General features: G+C 48.5%; 7 protein-coding genes across 7 annotated transcripts; 3 read left to right on the forward strand and 4 right to left on the reverse strand.

Annotated features, from left to right (window-relative positions):
* Nucleotides 1-1950: 1950 nt before the first annotated feature.
* On the forward strand, nucleotides 1951-2733 carry PHACADRAFT_30530 (uncharacterized protein; the record flags this gene model as incomplete). Its single annotated transcript, XM_007397563.1, has 4 exons — nucleotides 1951-2007; nucleotides 2085-2241; nucleotides 2297-2699; nucleotides 2727-2733. The coding sequence occupies 4 exons, from the start codon at nucleotides 1951-1953 to the stop codon at nucleotides 2731-2733; spliced, it is 624 nt and encodes a 207-aa protein (XP_007397625.1).
* Nucleotides 2734-3003: 270 nt separating this feature from the next.
* PHACADRAFT_186193 (uncharacterized protein) lies at nucleotides 3004-3695 on the reverse strand (the record flags this gene model as incomplete). The annotated part of the gene is made up of 2 exons (XM_007398166.1): nucleotides 3004-3303; nucleotides 3441-3695. 2 exons carry the CDS (start codon nucleotides 3693-3695, stop codon nucleotides 3004-3006), a joined length of 555 nt encoding a protein of 184 aa, XP_007398228.1.
* Nucleotides 3696-3980: 285 nt separating this feature from the next.
* Nucleotides 3981-4340, reverse strand: PHACADRAFT_197969 (uncharacterized protein; the record flags this gene model as incomplete). The annotated part of the gene is made up of 2 exons (XM_007398167.1): nucleotides 3981-4118; nucleotides 4170-4340. 2 exons carry the CDS (start codon nucleotides 4338-4340, stop codon nucleotides 3981-3983), a joined length of 309 nt encoding a protein of 102 aa, XP_007398229.1.
* A 1911-nt stretch (nucleotides 4341-6251) lies between these two features.
* PHACADRAFT_99266 (uncharacterized protein) lies at nucleotides 6252-6488 on the forward strand (the record flags this gene model as incomplete). Its single annotated transcript, XM_007398168.1, has 1 exon — nucleotides 6252-6488. A coding segment is annotated over one exon (237 nt), but the record flags the coding sequence as incomplete, so codon positions are not given.
* A 3956-nt stretch (nucleotides 6489-10444) lies between these two features.
* On the forward strand, nucleotides 10445-13478 carry PHACADRAFT_163865 (uncharacterized protein; the record flags this gene model as incomplete). Its single annotated transcript, XM_007398169.1, has 19 exons — nucleotides 10445-10450; nucleotides 10506-10620; nucleotides 10676-11127; nucleotides 11180-11234; nucleotides 11291-11350; nucleotides 11406-11433; nucleotides 11484-11585; nucleotides 11640-11780; nucleotides 11832-11893; nucleotides 11949-12027; nucleotides 12081-12106; nucleotides 12160-12230; nucleotides 12286-12410; nucleotides 12467-12624; nucleotides 12681-12805; nucleotides 12864-12974; nucleotides 13107-13226; nucleotides 13277-13331; nucleotides 13381-13478. The coding sequence occupies 19 exons, from the start codon at nucleotides 10445-10447 to the stop codon at nucleotides 13476-13478; spliced, it is 1989 nt and encodes a 662-aa protein (XP_007398231.1).
* On the reverse strand, nucleotides 13455-14067 carry PHACADRAFT_259970 (uncharacterized protein). Its single transcript, XM_007398170.1, has one exon. The coding sequence runs from the start codon at nucleotides 14043-14045 to the stop codon at nucleotides 13815-13817; it is 231 nt and encodes a 76-aa protein (XP_007398232.1). The 5' UTR covers nucleotides 14046-14067; the 3' UTR covers nucleotides 13455-13814.
* A 522-nt stretch (nucleotides 14068-14589) lies between these two features.
* On the reverse strand, nucleotides 14590-15708 carry PHACADRAFT_125341 (uncharacterized protein). Its single transcript, XM_007398171.1, has 2 exons — nucleotides 15091-15708; nucleotides 14590-14985 (listed from the first exon to the last, which is right to left on the reverse strand). The coding sequence occupies exons 1-2, from the start codon at nucleotides 15576-15578 to the stop codon at nucleotides 14679-14681; spliced, it is 795 nt and encodes a 264-aa protein (XP_007398233.1). The 5' UTR covers nucleotides 15579-15708; the 3' UTR covers nucleotides 14590-14678.
* Nucleotides 15709-16859: the final 1151 nt, after the last annotated feature.

The following is a 16859-nucleotide window of genomic DNA, read 5'->3' on the forward strand; positions in this document are numbered from 1 at the left end:
GTCTGGGGGTGCATCATCTAGAACGGAGTTGGAAAGCTTCACCTCATTCAGGGAAACCTCAATGCGGGACAGTTCCGTGAGATTCTCACGCAGTTGTTCCTGGGGACCCTTGATGATCACTCCCTTACCCGCGAAGGCATTGTTTTCCAGCAGGATAATGATCTGAAGCACAAGTCCAAGGCAGCAGTCAAGTGGTTTCAGGATAATAACATCACGCTAATAGACTGGCCACCTTCCTCTCCTGACATGAACATTATAGAGCATGTCTGGAGTCACCTGAAGACAAAGCTGTATGCTTGGTCTGTCCAGCCAACCAACAAGGAGCAGTTATGGTGCATGGTGAAGGAGGAATGGGAGGCACTTGATCTTTCTTACATTAGAAATTTGTACCTGTCTATTCTGGATCGCTTGGAGGCTTTGAAGGATGCAAAGAGCCAGTATACCAAGTACTAATTTTTGCAAGGCCTGTAATCTTACGGATGATGAGCATTGCTTGTATTTCTGACTGTTCTGCTGTGTCGCGCATGAGCAGTGTCCCAAAATGGTAAGGGGATTTGATGGCACCTGAACACTGTTCAGCCTGCTGTCCCCCTGGTTCTTTGTCCTGGAGCATGAAATTGTGTGTACAAAGACTACTATATATAGAAAATATGCATGCAAAACATCACACTGAGTAGCCTCCTGAAAAGAGAGGATGGTGTGCGACAAGGTGGAAATGCATTGGCGCCTAGTCCATTGCAATACTTTCAGTCATCACTGTAGTAGCATGACTTCTTAAATGACATTGATCACAACTATGATTAGCAGCTGATGCTATATATATACACATGATAGCTACACGGAAGGACAAGGTCGAGCACATCTGCAATGACTCCGATGGCAAGGGATGCCTCAGGTCCCAGTCAAGCCCCGATGCACCACTCTGGAAAATGGGCGTCTGATGTTGCCATTGCTGCTTGCTCCACTGGCCTGCCAACAAAGATTGAAAGGCTCTATTTGGCTTATAACCTTGTATACATGCAATATCAAACATTTATTTATGCTGAAAATGCTTGAATGTTTAGAATAAGAGGTGCCAGTGCACTCTGAGGTTGGTGGTGTACAGTAGTTGTCTGAGTGCTGACGGCATCAGGATTTCTGAAAAGAATGTCCTGACATGCCACAGAACAGAAGGCCTGGGAACTGGACAATATTGCAGTCAGCAACGCTGTACATGTTCCTCAGAGAATGCACACAAGCCGTGAATCTTTTTTTGCAACAATCTCAGTTGCAGCTCACTACTCACCTAATTAGTGGCTCTTAAGAACACAGATGGTGAAGTGGGCAAAACAGGGTGTCATTGAGCTTGCCAAGGGCTCAAAAAGTATTTCAAGCCTTATTGTGAGCTCCAGACTTTGCCGTAAGCTGTAGGCCTCATCATGAGAAACTACTTACAGGCACCAAGTGCTATAATTATGAAAGCTGGAGATGGACAAAAATAGGGACATCACAAACTCAGGATGCAGGAAATCTCAATCTCAATTTGATCATGCAACACTGCATAAGATTGCATGAAAATGCATGTGGATGCATGAACATGCACACATATGCATGTATGTGCACACTCATGCTACCATGTAAACCAAAGTACACTGTTGCAGAACTGGAACTGGGCCAATGCAGAAAACTCAAACTCACATTGACACCTATAAAGTGCACAGGCTCAATGCACGTATGTACACTTCAGTGCATATCAATGTCTTTAAAGGCACTTCAAGAGTACAGTCTTGGGCTGATTGAGATAAACACTTTGTTCACTATAGACTAACACTATCTTACATATACGCATGACTTGGCTAGTTGTACAGGCCAGAGGTTCTCAAGCCAAACCATCACTACGCAGTCTATGTTGGCAAGTTCATTTGGAACTTTGGCTCTTTGAACTGCTTCTGGACCTTCCTATTTGAGAGCATGAATAAAATTTTCAAGAGCTACAAGACAAACAACCATGGTGGCAAAGAAATAGAGGTCACATTCTTTTGTGAATTTCACCACACAATCTGAACCTCATGCATGATAAGCTTGCTTCTTCCACACGTTGTTAGCTTGACTCTCAAGTATTATTGCAGCCTGCCAGTGGTGCACGGACTGCTAGTGCAACTGGTTTACCAACTGCAGTTGAAGTGATGTCGAAGACATCTGAAAATGACTGGAGAACTGTCCAAGCTCTTGCACAAGAGCTTGATGAAGAGCATCAATATGGTGTGTCTTTATTTGCAGCACCAAATTACACAAAACTGACAACAATACCTTGCAGATGGAGTCCGTCTTTATATGAGCAACTGGGGTGAAAAAGCAGACCTCTCAGCTGAGCTTTACTCTGTGATGCTGAGCTACTACTGGACATGCTTCTCTGAGTACCGCTTTTGCTCATGGATTGCATCATTAACAAATGATCTCACGCACCTCGTGACTACTGATGCCATTTTCTTTGACCACATTGTGATCAACCAAAGTCACTACACCTTTGTACTTTGCTCCAATGCCTCTGCTGAGGCTTTAATTGTTGTATGCACTAATGATGCAGGAGTGAGATGGGTGGGCGAGCTGCTCGAGATATTTTCTATCACCCAGGCACCAATTGAGACGCAACAGTTTGAATACATGTGCTGGCTTGTGCCTTACAATGGTGACATTGCAGCAACTGCGTGGCAAGAAAGGTATGTTATAAGTGCTTGACTGTGCAGCTGCTAACATATTTTTTACATTGCTCGGCTTGGTGTATGTCTCTGGAAGAAGGACCTGTATCTTCCAAAGGATGACAGTGGCCCAGGAGCTATCATCAAGCTTGATAGAATTATTTGTCATGCTATACATCTTGATGTGACCATTGGTGAAGTTGAGACATGGGCAACCAGCTTAGTGCAATCAGTACATATTTGATTCAGTCAATACATACATATCTTAAACATGATTACGCAGGTTGGAGCCATACTACCAGAACTGTAGAAGTTAAATATTTGCCTATGCATTCTTCTCATTAGCTTCATCACCAGATTGACCACTGCCTGCTTCTGCGGAGTCAGAATGGCCAGCATGATGGAAGTGGCTTAGTAAGTCGTTATCAGGAATGTTCAACTTGAAAATCATATAGTCCTCGAAATCAGCAAGAACTTTGAAATGACCAATCATACTGGTACACTGAGCCCAATCATTATTGACATAGCTTGCAAAGAGAGGGCGACTCTTTGGTGGCGGTCCATCATAGTTCTTGTCAGAGACACCACGAACACAGAGCTTGGTGGCACATCTGCCATTGTGGTCCTTGATTCACTTGGATATCATAGCAAGTGCACCAATGATACAGTTGAACTGCAACAGATGTGAGTATCTTTGCTAAATGTGTCTTGAGCATGATAATAACAATGTACTGAGTCAGAATGCCAATTTTTGGTGCATACCTCAAGCTTCCTGCTTTCTTGAGGATCTTTGTGGGCATCTAATTCTGTCTCGCCAGAGTATGAGTACTCAGATGACATATAGTCATTATGCAGGAGCTTCTCAATGCTGACGGTGTTCTTTTCACTATACTGCTCTTTGAATTCTTCTACAGCCTGATGGATTTGGTCACAATGCTGAGTAAGTCTGAAGAGAGTCAGTGTGAGCTCACAGAGCAAAAATGGTAAGTTAAAATACACATTGACATCTGAGCACATGCTTAGTATTCATGCATTTGGTTTTAGCCTTGATCTCAGCAGTGTGACTGATCTGGGCTTTGTACTTGTTATGAAGTGTGGTGAAGTATGTTTCTGCCACCTGTCAAAGATGTGTGGGAGTTGAATCAGCTTCATTTAAGGTATGACAGCTTTATGATAGAGAAGAATGTGTTCAGAAATAAACTCGGCAAGTTGCCACAAATGGCTGACCTTCTGGCTATTGATAATGCGATCAATCATCGCCTCAAGGTACTGATGATTAATGTCAAGGCTGATGCTCTCTTGCTAGAGTGAGTTATACAGCAGGGCTTCATTCTCGATGTAGGAAGGTGCACCATCGGCTAATGGCATGGGGAGGATTAGCTTCTGGTTGCAAACCTTGTGTACTCTGACCAAGTCCAACATGGTCTTCTGCACGGTTTTCTGGTGTACCGATAAGTGCAGCTCATTTTATTGACCAGACGTTGATCTTACCCTAACAGGGCCTGTGATGCAGATCTTTCCTGCCTTCTTCCTGCCACTGAGCTGTTGCTTGACAAGACTGGTGATCTCTTCAAGGCTCAGTGACATTTGGATTGTTTTGGCACCTGAAGATCCAATGTTGAGATTGGCTTTGCTGCCATGCACAAGTTCACTGAAGGGCATTGCAGGACCTTTTTGCATGGCAGGTGAGTCAATGAGGCCTGCAGAAGGTATAATACTCTGTCCTGTTGTCATCAGCTGTCCACTACCGCTGATATTCCTAGCATGCGCAGGGAAGCCACCCATGTTTGGGCCATACATTGGGCCCATTGGTCCCATGTAAGTGCCTATGTTCCACATGAGGTACGTTAGCTACAAAAATATATACATAATCTATAACAGCACTAACCAGCATGAAGCTGTGGCCTGCATAGTGTCCATGATGAGGCCCAATAGGGCCTCCACTGTTACCAATGCCTTGGCCCTTGAAGTGAAGTATAAATAAACATGTCAACAACAGCATGATTATCATACTTACAGTAGGACTGGCTGTGTTCATGTTAGGGTGCAGTGCAGAAAGGTGACCAGACAGTTTGCATGACAACATTGGGAGGAACATAAATGGAACCGTCAGGTTGCATCTCGAAGGTGCTGATATAGGACGAGCAAGCCAATGTGTGACCTGAAGCAAAAGGGAGCAGCAGTCGTATCGACTCAGAGGGAGAAGCTGAGGGAGGGAGGTTGACCTGGTGTGTAGCTTGTTATTTATCACTTCGGATGTGTTTCACCTATTGCACATTGATGGATAGAACCTTCTGCAGTATCGGGAGCTCAACAGAACTTACAGTTCCGGTGCCTGTGGCTCTCGTGTCATGCAATTAGATCAGAGACCAGTGCGATCAGTTTACATGTGCAGGTGTGTCTTTAAATTAACACTGCAGATAAGACCTCAAACACATATGCACATACATATAAAGTCACCACCACGGCAGGGGACCACTACAGATGACTAGCCAACAGGCAAGCATGGTCAGGAGTGTAGTGGATGGAGAGCACGACACAACATGACATGCTCCAGAGGACAATGCACTAGTCAGCACAATTGGTCAGGCAATATGGGCAGTCAAAACATGACATTTCATTTGTAACTATGGCATGACAACATTGATTACATGAAGTTTCTATGTTCTGGGGGCACGACATTTTGAATGTGTCAGTAATTGTTTCCCAAGGAGTGCTAGAAATGATTGCACCAGATTTATGACAAAACTCAGGAGACCAGCTTTTGCAGGCGTCATAAAACAGTACATATGCTGCAATGGATCTGGTACCTTTCTGGCCAAATCTTGCATAAGGACTTTTAGTGTATTGGGTGGGCAACACTTTGTATGAAACACCTTGTATCATCACGTATCCAGTGCCTGGACACTTTCCATTTAACACAGTGAGTCATACTAAGGCAGCGCAAATGATAGGAAGAAGTTTTGTAATATGGCAAGAAATGAAGAAATTGTACCTGCCAAGCACCTGTGCTGCGGCCCACATCACTCTAGTGTCTTTTGCATTCAGAGGTTTTCACCAGCATTATACTATGTCTTGTGCAGGTGTTTGAACATAGGTGACATAGATGTGGCCAGATGTCATGAGCACGCAGCCATCAAGCATCACAACGGCACTTGTGTTTAAATGTATGCCAGATGCCAGGATCTGTGCAGATGTGTCAGTGCATGGAGTTGTGGGGTGACAAAGGGGCAGAGAGTGTGCACCACAAGGTCAATGCTTCTGAGCATCTTGTCTGTGTGCATAACAACATCAGTGATTGCAAGCAGTTTGGGGAAGATGTCAACATAGTCCTCAGCAACGAGTGCAACCTCCTGCATGTGGACTGTCCGCTCCATGTGATCTCAGAACTTGTCTGGATAGATGTCATCCAGCAGGCACATGCCACTGTGAATGATGGTGACCTTCATGTTCTGTGCAGCTGGCAGTCTCACACTGTGTGCGGCAGCAATATGCTTTCTTTTTTGTTGCATGTATGAATTTGCTCATCATTCTAAACTTCTAAACTAGGTTGAGTGCAAACTTCTGCTGTGAAAGAACAGCAGGAAGCTCTTCGACAACAAGTGCCAGTCACTACTTGAAGTTGCCAAGACTGACACATACACCAGTGGCAAAGCCTTCAGCACGCAGCTGACAAGTGAAGAGAAACATGCCAAGACATTCTCTGATGGAATGTGGGGCTCAGTTACCAGGCTGCATTTGGTCCATACTCTCAAGCTTGCACAGCACTCCTGGCATGAGATAGCCACCAAGGCAATCTCTTTATCATGAGGCATTCATCTTGTAGATGAAGATGGCCTTAACAATGCTGAGCATGTCATGCCACTATCAGACAACGAGGACAACTAATAATACACCTTTCATTTATTATCCTATAGTAACCATTTATGCTAATTTCTCTCTCTGCTTGCAACCCTCTCGCTACTGCAGTAGTTTGTTTATTGAAATAATTGTGTCTCTCGCTTGTTAATCCTGGTAATTACAATTATAATATCATTGTTCAAGTTATTGCAAACTGACTGGAGCCTCTGAACAAGGCTGGAGAATGCTGGCCAGACCGCCACAATGCAAGTTCTCTGAGCAATCTGTCAGTGTCTGTGCTGCTGCCCAAAGTCTGGACATGTCTGTAGTCTGAACGGCACTACTGACCCACACTGGCTCCATAGATACATGTCTGAACCCAGACTATGAAGGTTGGACATGGACAAAAATCAGCATGTTATAAACTAGAAATATGCAAAAACTCATTTTCATTTGAAAGGTGAGCGCCCATGCAACACATTGCCTGAGAGTGCCCAAAAATGCACACAGATGCACAGATGTGAATGTAGATGCACGTGCATGCACAGGCATGAACTAAAGTGCAACATCACCAAACTGGAACTGGGTGGTGGCGTACATCTCAAACTTGCATCTGCTACTGTACAGGCCAAAGTGCATGTACGTGCACTTTCTTGTGCATTGGTGTTCCAAAGGCTTTCTAGGTGAGCATATATCATGCAAGTTAGCTGTGCAATTGTCAACATTTCACACTAGCGTGCACAAAGGTGCACTTTGTAATAAACTTGCACACTGCCATCATAGCCACCCAACAAGTTTGACATGGGCACAAGTTTGATGGGAATGATAACAAGTTTGATGGGAATGATAGCAAGTTTGACATGGTTGGTAGTGCACGTACTAGGCTCGTCCCCACCACTTCCTTTGGAAGCAGCCGAGATGAGCTGGGCCCAAATGTAGACCTCCTTAAGTGCCAGACCGTGTGAATTCAGATTTCTTCGCTCGATGCTTCATATGCTCTGAGAACAGTAGTCCAGCTTCATTGATGTGAGGTATGCAGATAGCCATTAGCCAATTTCTGTTCCAAATAGTAGGATACTTCATTCTATAGTAGAAACAACAAGAAATTATGAAATCAAGCCTATCCACTATCAACATGAGAGTGGGCTACTGGAGAATGCCAACGGCCAAGTGAACATGTCGAGAACAGGTGGGCCACTGGAATAGAGTAAATTTCTCTTACTTGTTATAGCAGGTTATAATCATGCTCAGTGTAGAGAAGGAAGGTGTGGTGGTGAGGGGAAACCAAAATTGGCTCTGCTTGGCTGACCAAAGTGCCCTCGCTGTCATACCAGTGGTGACAGAAAGCTGTTACAGTGACTGGTTGAGTAGGCAAAGTTGACAGAAGGTCGCCATTGATGTTCTTGCCCATGACAAATGTAAAGCTTGCTGGTGTTGCAAGCTCTGCACTGCCATTTCCTGCTGCTGCAGCTACACCACCGCTTGCAGTTGCATTAGCCTGCAGCTTCTTTGGCACTGACATGTACTTCAAATCCAGGGAATCCAGCAAGGTCTTGAGTTCATGTCTATAATGGCTCTATAGCAGCCACTGAGGCTTCAAGAGGGCTTCCAGCTGTGGAACTGACAATGGCCCAAGACAGGCAAGCATCTCAATGTTGTCATCGTCAAGGATTGCAGTTGGAGAAAGAAAAGAGCTCTTGAAGTCCCTCTCAACAGTACGCTCACACTAATCTTCAAGTTCCATGACAGATTTGTGGTTGATTACTCCCTTTGTGGGTATCCTGATAGTGGAGCACGCAGCCTTGCAAGCTGGACCTGGTCATGTATGATTGAGAAGGGATGGATCACAGATATCACAGCATGGCATGCCAGGAATGTGCTCTAGAGATACAGTGGGTCTTTCATTGAAACTGTAATAAGGTGACCAAGTACTCACCTAACGAGGTAGGGTCGTTCTCAAAGACCTCCCTAGGCTCCTGTCAAGGCACCAAACATTATGTGCCAGACCTGTCCAAGGACATCAGGGAGCTCATCAACTCACTTCACACTCATCGTGTGTATGTTGTCAATCACAGTTGGGTCATTGAGGGCAACAAGGCTGTGGTCCCGGATATGCTTGTTCTGGGCTGGAACTGACTTCACAGGCCTCTACGAGAGTACAACGAAGTATTCAAGCAGCTTCGCACTTGATGGAAGCTCAAACTGCTCATTGGCAAGCCTGTGCAAGTGCTACCCTCGGACTCCGTGCCTGATTCTGTCGCATCAGTTGTGCCTGCCGAACACCTATCTGCACCAGCTCCACAAGATGACACAGTGCAGCAGGCTATTATCTTGGCATTACGATCAGACCCGTACATGGCTGCCGCAGGTGGCAATGAGCAGGAGGAGGAGGAAGAGGCTTACCTTGCGCCATGGGAGAACAGTTACACCGAGCCGGACCAGGTATTCTCACTTCAGGACTTCGAGGATGTTGCATTAGACATGTGCTAGAGTAATTATATACTTGTAGAAGAAGAAGAAAGGAGTTCTATATTGTAAGTCGTTGCACAATGCGTAGAAGGTGCTTCTCCCTTAGAGAGCCTGCGCGCGAATGTTACAAGTCCGTTTTCACACGGCTCGCTTATCGGATTAAGGGGGGTCTGTATTTTGGCCCGGGCTATCCGCTCGCAAGCTCGCGCCCCTCCCGAAAGGGATGGAGGCGCACGTGACCGCCCCGCGGGCTCACGGCAGCTCTGCGAGTGGCTGGTAAACGAGTCTATGCACGTACGTGCACTTTTGTGCGCAGCTGTGCATCACCATGTACGTTACAGCCAGTCGCAAAATGATAGGCCACTTTGAAACCTTAGCTAGTACAGTGACTGATGCTCCGACCTGGATCTAAAGCGAGATACAGGGCGGCTACATGGGCTCATCGGCCTTGTGAGCGCTGAGCGTGAACGACGGTGAACCGCTGAACGAGTCGCATCCAAAGCTCACAACCCCGATGCCTCTGCTTCCATACACTGGTCAACCTTTGGCGACGCATTCCTAAATAGCACAAGGCGCACCCGCAGTCAGTATTCAACGCGTACGATGGTGCACGGCAAAGCGTCTGCTACGTGATGCAAGGAGATCACCGAGCGGAACTGCAATTGCTGTAGCGGAAAAAACCTGGGGTGGTCTATCGTTTCGCAACCGGCTGTAACGCACCAAATTGTGCTAATGCGCACAGCTGTGAACGCAATACTATGGTAAGTGAATCCACCCTCACTTGTTGTCAATCACGCTCAGCGAGAACCAGATCTCCATTGCGAGTTTCTATTTCCGTCCATCACAGACTGTGATACCAGACACATCTCTGGATACTGGAATGTCTGGAAATGTCTGTCCCAGACACTCCAGACGCCGCCAGAGCACCTGGGAAATTGCTGATGCGTCTAAGACCCTCTACCGATCACTGTAACGTGTGCCGGTCCAAGTACTGCGTATCACCATCCACGATCCCCCAATATAAAGCCCAACTGCGCCATGGCATCCTCTTTCCTTCACCACCTCGTCAACTGGGGCTTTCCGTCGTAGACTCTGTTACATCAGCGGCTGCTCGAAAGTCGGCTGAAGATGTACATCTTTGATACCACACCCACAGAGCTCGACGAGCTCCTCCATTGGTTTTCTGATGCGTTTCACAAAATATGCGTCTGTCTGACAGCACTGTTTGCGGCTACTGGCACGTCCATGCAGCAGAGCGTGCTGGCACCCAGTGCAGGGACACAGGCTCTGCCGGGTCAGTACCTGTTAGGCTTAGGTCAGTCATTCTAGTGCACTATCTGTCGTGTCTAGCTGACCGTATTCCACAGGCATTGCTGATATCACGGGGTAATTGTAATTGCTTTATCAATGGGCTTCGTACACTGAATGTTCATCGTAGACCGGTGGTTGAAACCAACATGATGGTAGGCGATCAATCAGAATGAGCGCAGCACGCTTGCTCAGCAGTCACGCTCGCAGGGTTACGCGTATCTCCCACAGACAGATACAGGCTTGCACATGCGACAACGAGCCCGTGCTTGGGTAATTGCAGATCAATCCAGCCCATCTGACCGCTTCGTTTATATCAACGCTGGTGAGTGCCGCACTCCCTGCTTATTCGGCAATAATCACCTGCGTATCTCTATCAGACATTGCGATGGGTGATACAGGCATTCGGAGGTCCGTCGTCAAACAGCTGTCCGAGATGTACCCGGGCTTGTACAACAATGAGAATATTGCACTGGGATCGACTCATCAGCATAGCGGCGTCGGCGGATACCTCGAGAACCTATTACCCCAGATTACATCTAAGGGGTATGTCAAGGAGACGGCAGACGCTATTGTGACTGGAACCGTGCTTGCGGTTAAGCGCGCTCATGAAAGCCTGCAACCTGGACAGCTTGCACTCGGAAATACGACTGTGCTGGGAGCCAATATCAACCGTTCCCCGAGCGCGTACTTGGCAAACCCTGCGGAGGAGCGAGCTAGGTACAAATATGACCAGGACAAAGAGCTCACACTTCTACGATTTGACGACACCAACGGCAATCCCCGGGGATTTCTAAGCTTCTTCCCTGTACATGGGACAAGCCTTTACGAGGTATATCACTCTTTCGTCTGAAACGTTGTGCGCTAATGTCGAAACCTTGCAGAATAATACCCTTGTCAGCGGTGACAATAAGGGCATGGCTGCCTACCTGTATGAAGGTCCGTATGGCTCTTACCTATGTAAGACGGGCCACCATCTAATATACCTGTCTTAGCTATGATGGAACCACATGCAATGCCCGGAAATAATACTTTCGTGGCCGGTTTCACCCAAGGTAGTACGACTGACCGTATTGAAAACATAGATTAGCTGACTGTCACACCAAACAGCGAACGTAGGTGATACGAGTCCAAACACGTATGTCTAGTCTTTTGATAGCCTCTTGGCCTTCTAATTTCTTGTCATAGTGAGGGTGCTTTCTGCGAAAGCCCCGGCCAGCCATGGGATGGCATGCCCTGTCAATTTGATCATTCGACGTGTGGTAACAAGACGGAAGATTGCCATGGACGGTGCGTGTAATGCACTCTCTTGAGCGACTGCCGCACTGAATAGCTCTTATCTAGCGGGCCTGGGTTCCGGATCTCGGATTTCGAATCCAACAAGATAATCGCCCAGCGACAGGTCGATGGTGCCAAGAAACTGATGAGCAGAAACCTACGTCCTGTCTCTGGTTCTGTGGCATACGTGCACACATATTTGGACATGTATTACCTTCCCTATTTATCTTAATACCTTGCTCACGCTATGTTATTCAGGCGCTATCACTCATTTCAGTTACCGAATGGCACCACAGTCCAGACTTGTCCTCCGGCAATGGGTACGCCTGTCCCTGCGTAGGGAATTCTAGTTGCTCAATGGACTGCAATTTATAGGTTACTCCTTCGCTGGTGGAACGACCGATGGACCCGGGGCCTTCGATTTTATCCAAGGAGACAATTCATCCGACCCTCAGTGATGTACATTTATTAGCTTCATCAGTATATCCATTAACATCCAGGCAACAGGAATCCGTTCTGGCAGATCGTCAAAGGTCGGTTCCGGCATAACACACACTAGCTTGGGCATATTGACAGCAAGACCCAGGTGCTATAACCCCATACCCACTAACTGAACAGATAACGTGCCAGTTTCCAAAGCCTATCCTTTTGAACACTGTGAGACATCTCATTCAATCGTCTCATCTACGTAGTTCTTATTTGCAACGCCCAGGGATACGCAGAACTGCCGTACCCGTGGTCACCCCACACCGTCGATATCCAGCTCCTCCGCGCCGGCAACCTCGTCATCGCTGTGATTCCGGGAGAATTGACTACCATGTCTGGGCGTCGTCTCCGGTACGCCTCGGCCGCTCTCCCCAACAGCCTGAGTATGCTCACTTGCGGGTCCGCAGTGAGGCGGTCCGTGACCGGTTGATCTCTTCGGGTATCCTGGGCAACGATGCTTACGTCGTTATCGCCGGTCCTGCAAATACATACGGGCACTACGTCGCGACCAAGGAGGAGTACGCTATGCAACGCTATGAGGGAGCATCTACCATCTTTGGTCAATGTATGGCGCTACTTTTCCGTCTTCTTGAGTGTCCGCTGATTGTCGTTGTGACTCAGACACCCTGGATGCGTACATCGACAAGTATACTGATCTCGTCCGGTTCCTCGATCCTGACGTTGTTGGCACTCCCGAGTCTGACGACGCCCCGAAGGACCTGACCGGCGAAGGGATTACTTTTCGGGTATGTAGAAGTTCGAGTCATGCGCTTCACATGTCGGCTGACGGCTTCTTTTGGCAAGATCGGAGTTGTTGTTGATCACGCCCCGTTGGGCAAGCAGTTTGGCGACGTCTTGACAGATGTGCTCACGAATGTACCGTATCATGCCGGCGATACTGTGTCCGCTCGTTTCGTGGGGTAAACATGACGATTTTCTGTCAAATATTGCTCTTACTGAATTTACCTGGTAAAATTTAGTGCGAACCCTAGGGTCGGTCTAATTTAATGCGTCTCACAACATGCACGTTACTGAGAAACCGTGCAGAACAATTTTAGGCTGGAAGAAACGTTCCTCACCGTAGACCAGCTTATGAACGGGCAGTGGGCTCCCGTGAGATCGGATTCGCACCCTTCAACACTGTACCAGTGGCTTAGGACTAGCTCAGTAAGCGATCCTTTCTATGCGCGCTGGCAATATAATCTCATGTCGCCTAGATTTTCGGGGAGAGCGCGGTCAATATATCCTGGACAATCGAAGATATGACTGCTTGTACGTACTCGCTGGACATGCTCTATGCAGGGTACTGATAAAATCCCAGCCGGGACATACCGTTTGACCTACTTTGGCGACTCCAAATCGCTTGGAGGCTCTATCACACCCTTCATCGGCCACTCGTCGAGCTTCACTGTCTCATGATCTCTTTCTGTATACTCAAATCTCATGTTCCCGTTGCTCAGTCGGAATCTTGCTCATCAAGTATCTAATACGTCTAATTCGTTGGATGCTACGGTGACTATATTACAGGTTATGCATGGTCCATGATGTGTCGTGAGGGATTGGCGTGGAGAAGCCCAGGTTGTGTGCAATCGAGATTATAGAGGTGCTCGTAGTGTATAGGGCGTAGCAGTGTCTGATGTACGATTACGCAACAGTCGCTTGCGTCCTCTGGACTAGGGAGTCTTCACAACTTCAGCGCAGACATCCGCCTGGAAATGTCCATTAACACACGTCTCCATCACAAAACTTCGAGGCTTACTGATCTAAGCCACCCATCCAGCTTTGGGCCGCGGCATACTGCGCGGAGCTCCTGCAGTACGCGCTCCCACAGTCGAGCGTGTCGACAAGCTGACCGGAGCCACCAGAGCTGACGATGATCTTCGTACAGTACAATACGGGCGTGTGTGCGAGCTGCGCGGGAAGGGATGTGCACGTGCACGGCGAGATGCTCGAGGTAGCGTAGGCGGACGTCGGTGCGGAATGCATCTAGAGCGGGGAACATGAGCCGAGCTCCTGTTCCTAGAGGGTCGCAATGAACGCTAACCTTGGTTGTGAAGATATCGAGACAGAATCCTACCAGAGGATGTGGAACCGAGAACACGAGAGAGAGGAAAGCGTGAGAGGACAGGGAGACGGGACAACCGCAGGCTGTCACTGCAGTAGCACCAGGGACAAGGGCCCGGTATATATACATGTTTTTCACACAGCCCCGCTTTGCTGCATACATGTGCAAAGGCCGAGTATAGCTACGCTTTTTTCTTGGCACATTGTGTCGCGTCGTCAAGCACGCGTAGCGCGAAACAACGTCGTCTCGGCGCTAGACACACGCCGAGACCCGAGAACAACAACACTGTCTTTGTAAATCGCATGTCGTTCCGGCACAGAGCGTGCCAATTGTTGACAACCTTCCCGCGTGCTAATAGCCATCGCGCGAGGAACTCGGCGGTCTCACACGTACGCCGCACCCCCGGATGTCAGCGCGGGCGCCTTGTCGCAGAAGCTCATCCGTCCACGCGCACACAACTATTGTTCGCGGTACAGCCATGCATCTCCAGACAGTCTAGAAGCGTGATTTATCATGACATACATCCTTGTCCTGTTACCCGGGACAAAGTCGGGCTAATCGGTCTGGGCGCCCTCGACAAGCGTCGCTAGCTGGTAGCGCGGCGTCAGGAGGTGGAAGGCGATGTATCCCGAGAGGAAGCGCTCCCATGCCTCACGCTCCTTCTCCCCCTCCAGGATCTCCCGCACCCTGTGCACCGCAGCGACGACGTCCTCGAGCAGCTCCACGACGACGGTGCGAGTATCCTTCCCGGTGACACGCGCCCGATCATGGATAAAATTCTTCGTGTCGCCCGCCAACTCTTCCTTGTAGAAAGAGAGGATATCACTGAGAGTAAGATGCATCAGTGACGGAAACGCATGACTAGACGGGAGCACTTACTTGCCGTGAATCAGAAAGATGATGGCCTCTCTAGATTCGCAGCTGATCAGTCAACCACCTGACCCTACCACAAACGCGACCACTTACGGAATGGCCTGAATATGCGTCGAAACATCCGGGAAACTGAACTTGTCCCAGATGAATGCGGCAAAGACCTCCCCGAGACCGTTCCGGGCGCGCTTATACAGGGGATACTGGCTGGCCGAAGGGCACAGCCGCATGTCCTCGAGGTGCCGTTCGAACAGCGTGCAGTTGACGAAGTTGATCGTGTCTGTGACCACTGTCGTGGCGGAATAGAGGTTGAAGAAGTCCGTCATGTGCCGGAGGTTGTCTGCGAAGAGGTCGAGGACGGGGTGCAGCTGCGGCCGGCCGCTCTGGAGGCGCTGCACGAACTCCGAGAGTGCCGCGTTGTCGACCTCGTAGTCGTCGACGCAAAGCCCAAGCACTGTGTAGAGCGCAATCTGGATCTGCGTGTCAAAATGTGTGTGGCCATAGCCGATCGTGCCGAGCTGGATGCCCGAGATAATGTGACGCTCCAGGCGGCGCGCGGGTATGTTGCCGACGTCCCAGGACATGACGGTCTTGCGCACGAGTCGCTCGACAGCGTCGTACTGGTCGGGTCGCTGGGTGGAGATTGTTATACCGGTTCTCTGCAGTAGCTCTTGAGCGGCGTAACGAGCCAGACTTAGCTGCCGGCTACACCTCAGTATCGGAATGCTAATGAGAGCTGCAGATACAGCTTACGAGATCCTTCTGAGCCGTCTCGAACTCCACAGTTCCTTCATTAGTTTGTGCAGGAACTATTGTGTCCAGTGGCTTGCCGTTGGGCAGGGAAGTTGGCCTAACAAAGGGTGCTGGGATTCAGCAGATATATAAAATCATACACAGCTTGCACTTACTCGATGACAATGGCCATTGCGAGGGATTGAGTAGACGAAGTCTGAGTTAGCTGTATTTGCCGGTCGTTCAGCCTTTTATACGAACTACGTAGGCTAACCAGGCTGACAAAACATTTAACGAACCTTGCACCCTGAAAAGCTCCGATGCTAGGCGAAGAAAGCATATCCTCAGTGGATACAGTGTAGCCATTTGCATGCACTCCATGAGGCTGCATCGACATGAGACACACAGCAAAAACGTCACTGCTAACCTTAATGGTCTCTCTACCGTTCCAGCACGCCGAAGTGGTGAGATTCCCGGTCCATGAAAGGGCAAAAAAACTTTCATGACGATAGATCGAAGCTAGGCACGACAAGGGTCCTAGTTTCGCAAACCAGACGTTCTGGATCTGATCTGCGATCCAATGCAGTGCTGCATACCTTCAGTCATCCAGGCGTCGGACCGCGGACAGGCATTACTCCGAAATAGCCTGACAACGGCTGGCACGACGGGGGTACAGGGGTCCGAGGATTTAATGAACTTGAGGCCCTAACCATTGTACTCATTGAAGGGAAGCAGTCAATTCTATGTGGACAGCCTAGGGTTTTTTTTGGGAGCACCTTGTGGGACGATGTGGGCCCGCTCTGGCTGCCATCTATGGTAGAGAAGTAGCGTCTGCTGACATAGTTCGTGCGATAGGCAGACTGACCACATTCATGGCGGTGGCATTAGCCGTGGCACGCGGACGTATTACTTGTCCGTCGCCAATTTTTTTTAATTCGAGCAGACTGCAGTTATATGGGGTATACAAGAACCCAAGTAAGCGTCAACTAAGTATCGATTAAGGTAATACACAGCTCAAATTTAGAGATAAGTCATCAAGCGCCTCCACAGATCTGTGTGCCGCTCTCGTAGTCACGCTGTATGGCCATATTTTGCACTCAGAGGGATCGCTGCATGCTTATGGAGACTTTACA

Source organism: Phanerochaete carnosa, assembly GCF_000300595.1.
Source record: "Phanerochaete carnosa HHB-10118-sp unplaced genomic scaffold PHACAscaffold_7, whole genome shotgun sequence".
In the NCBI taxonomy this organism is placed as follows: domain Eukaryota; kingdom Fungi; phylum Basidiomycota; class Agaricomycetes; order Polyporales; family Phanerochaetaceae; genus Phanerochaete; species Phanerochaete carnosa.

Coding starts and splice junctions, on each gene's coding strand:
- PHACADRAFT_125341 (XM_007398171.1), bottom strand. CDS start 15,578: ATGTCCTGGGACGTCGGCAACATACCCGCGCGCCGCCTGGAGCGTCAC. Junction 14,986..15,090: donor ACGCATATTCAGGCCATTCC/GTAAGTGGTCGC, acceptor GCTCCCGTCTAG/TCATGCGTTTCCGTCACTGA.
- PHACADRAFT_259970 (XM_007398170.1), bottom strand. CDS start 14,045: ATGCATTCCGCACCGACGTCCGCCTACGCTACCTCGAGCATCTCGCCG.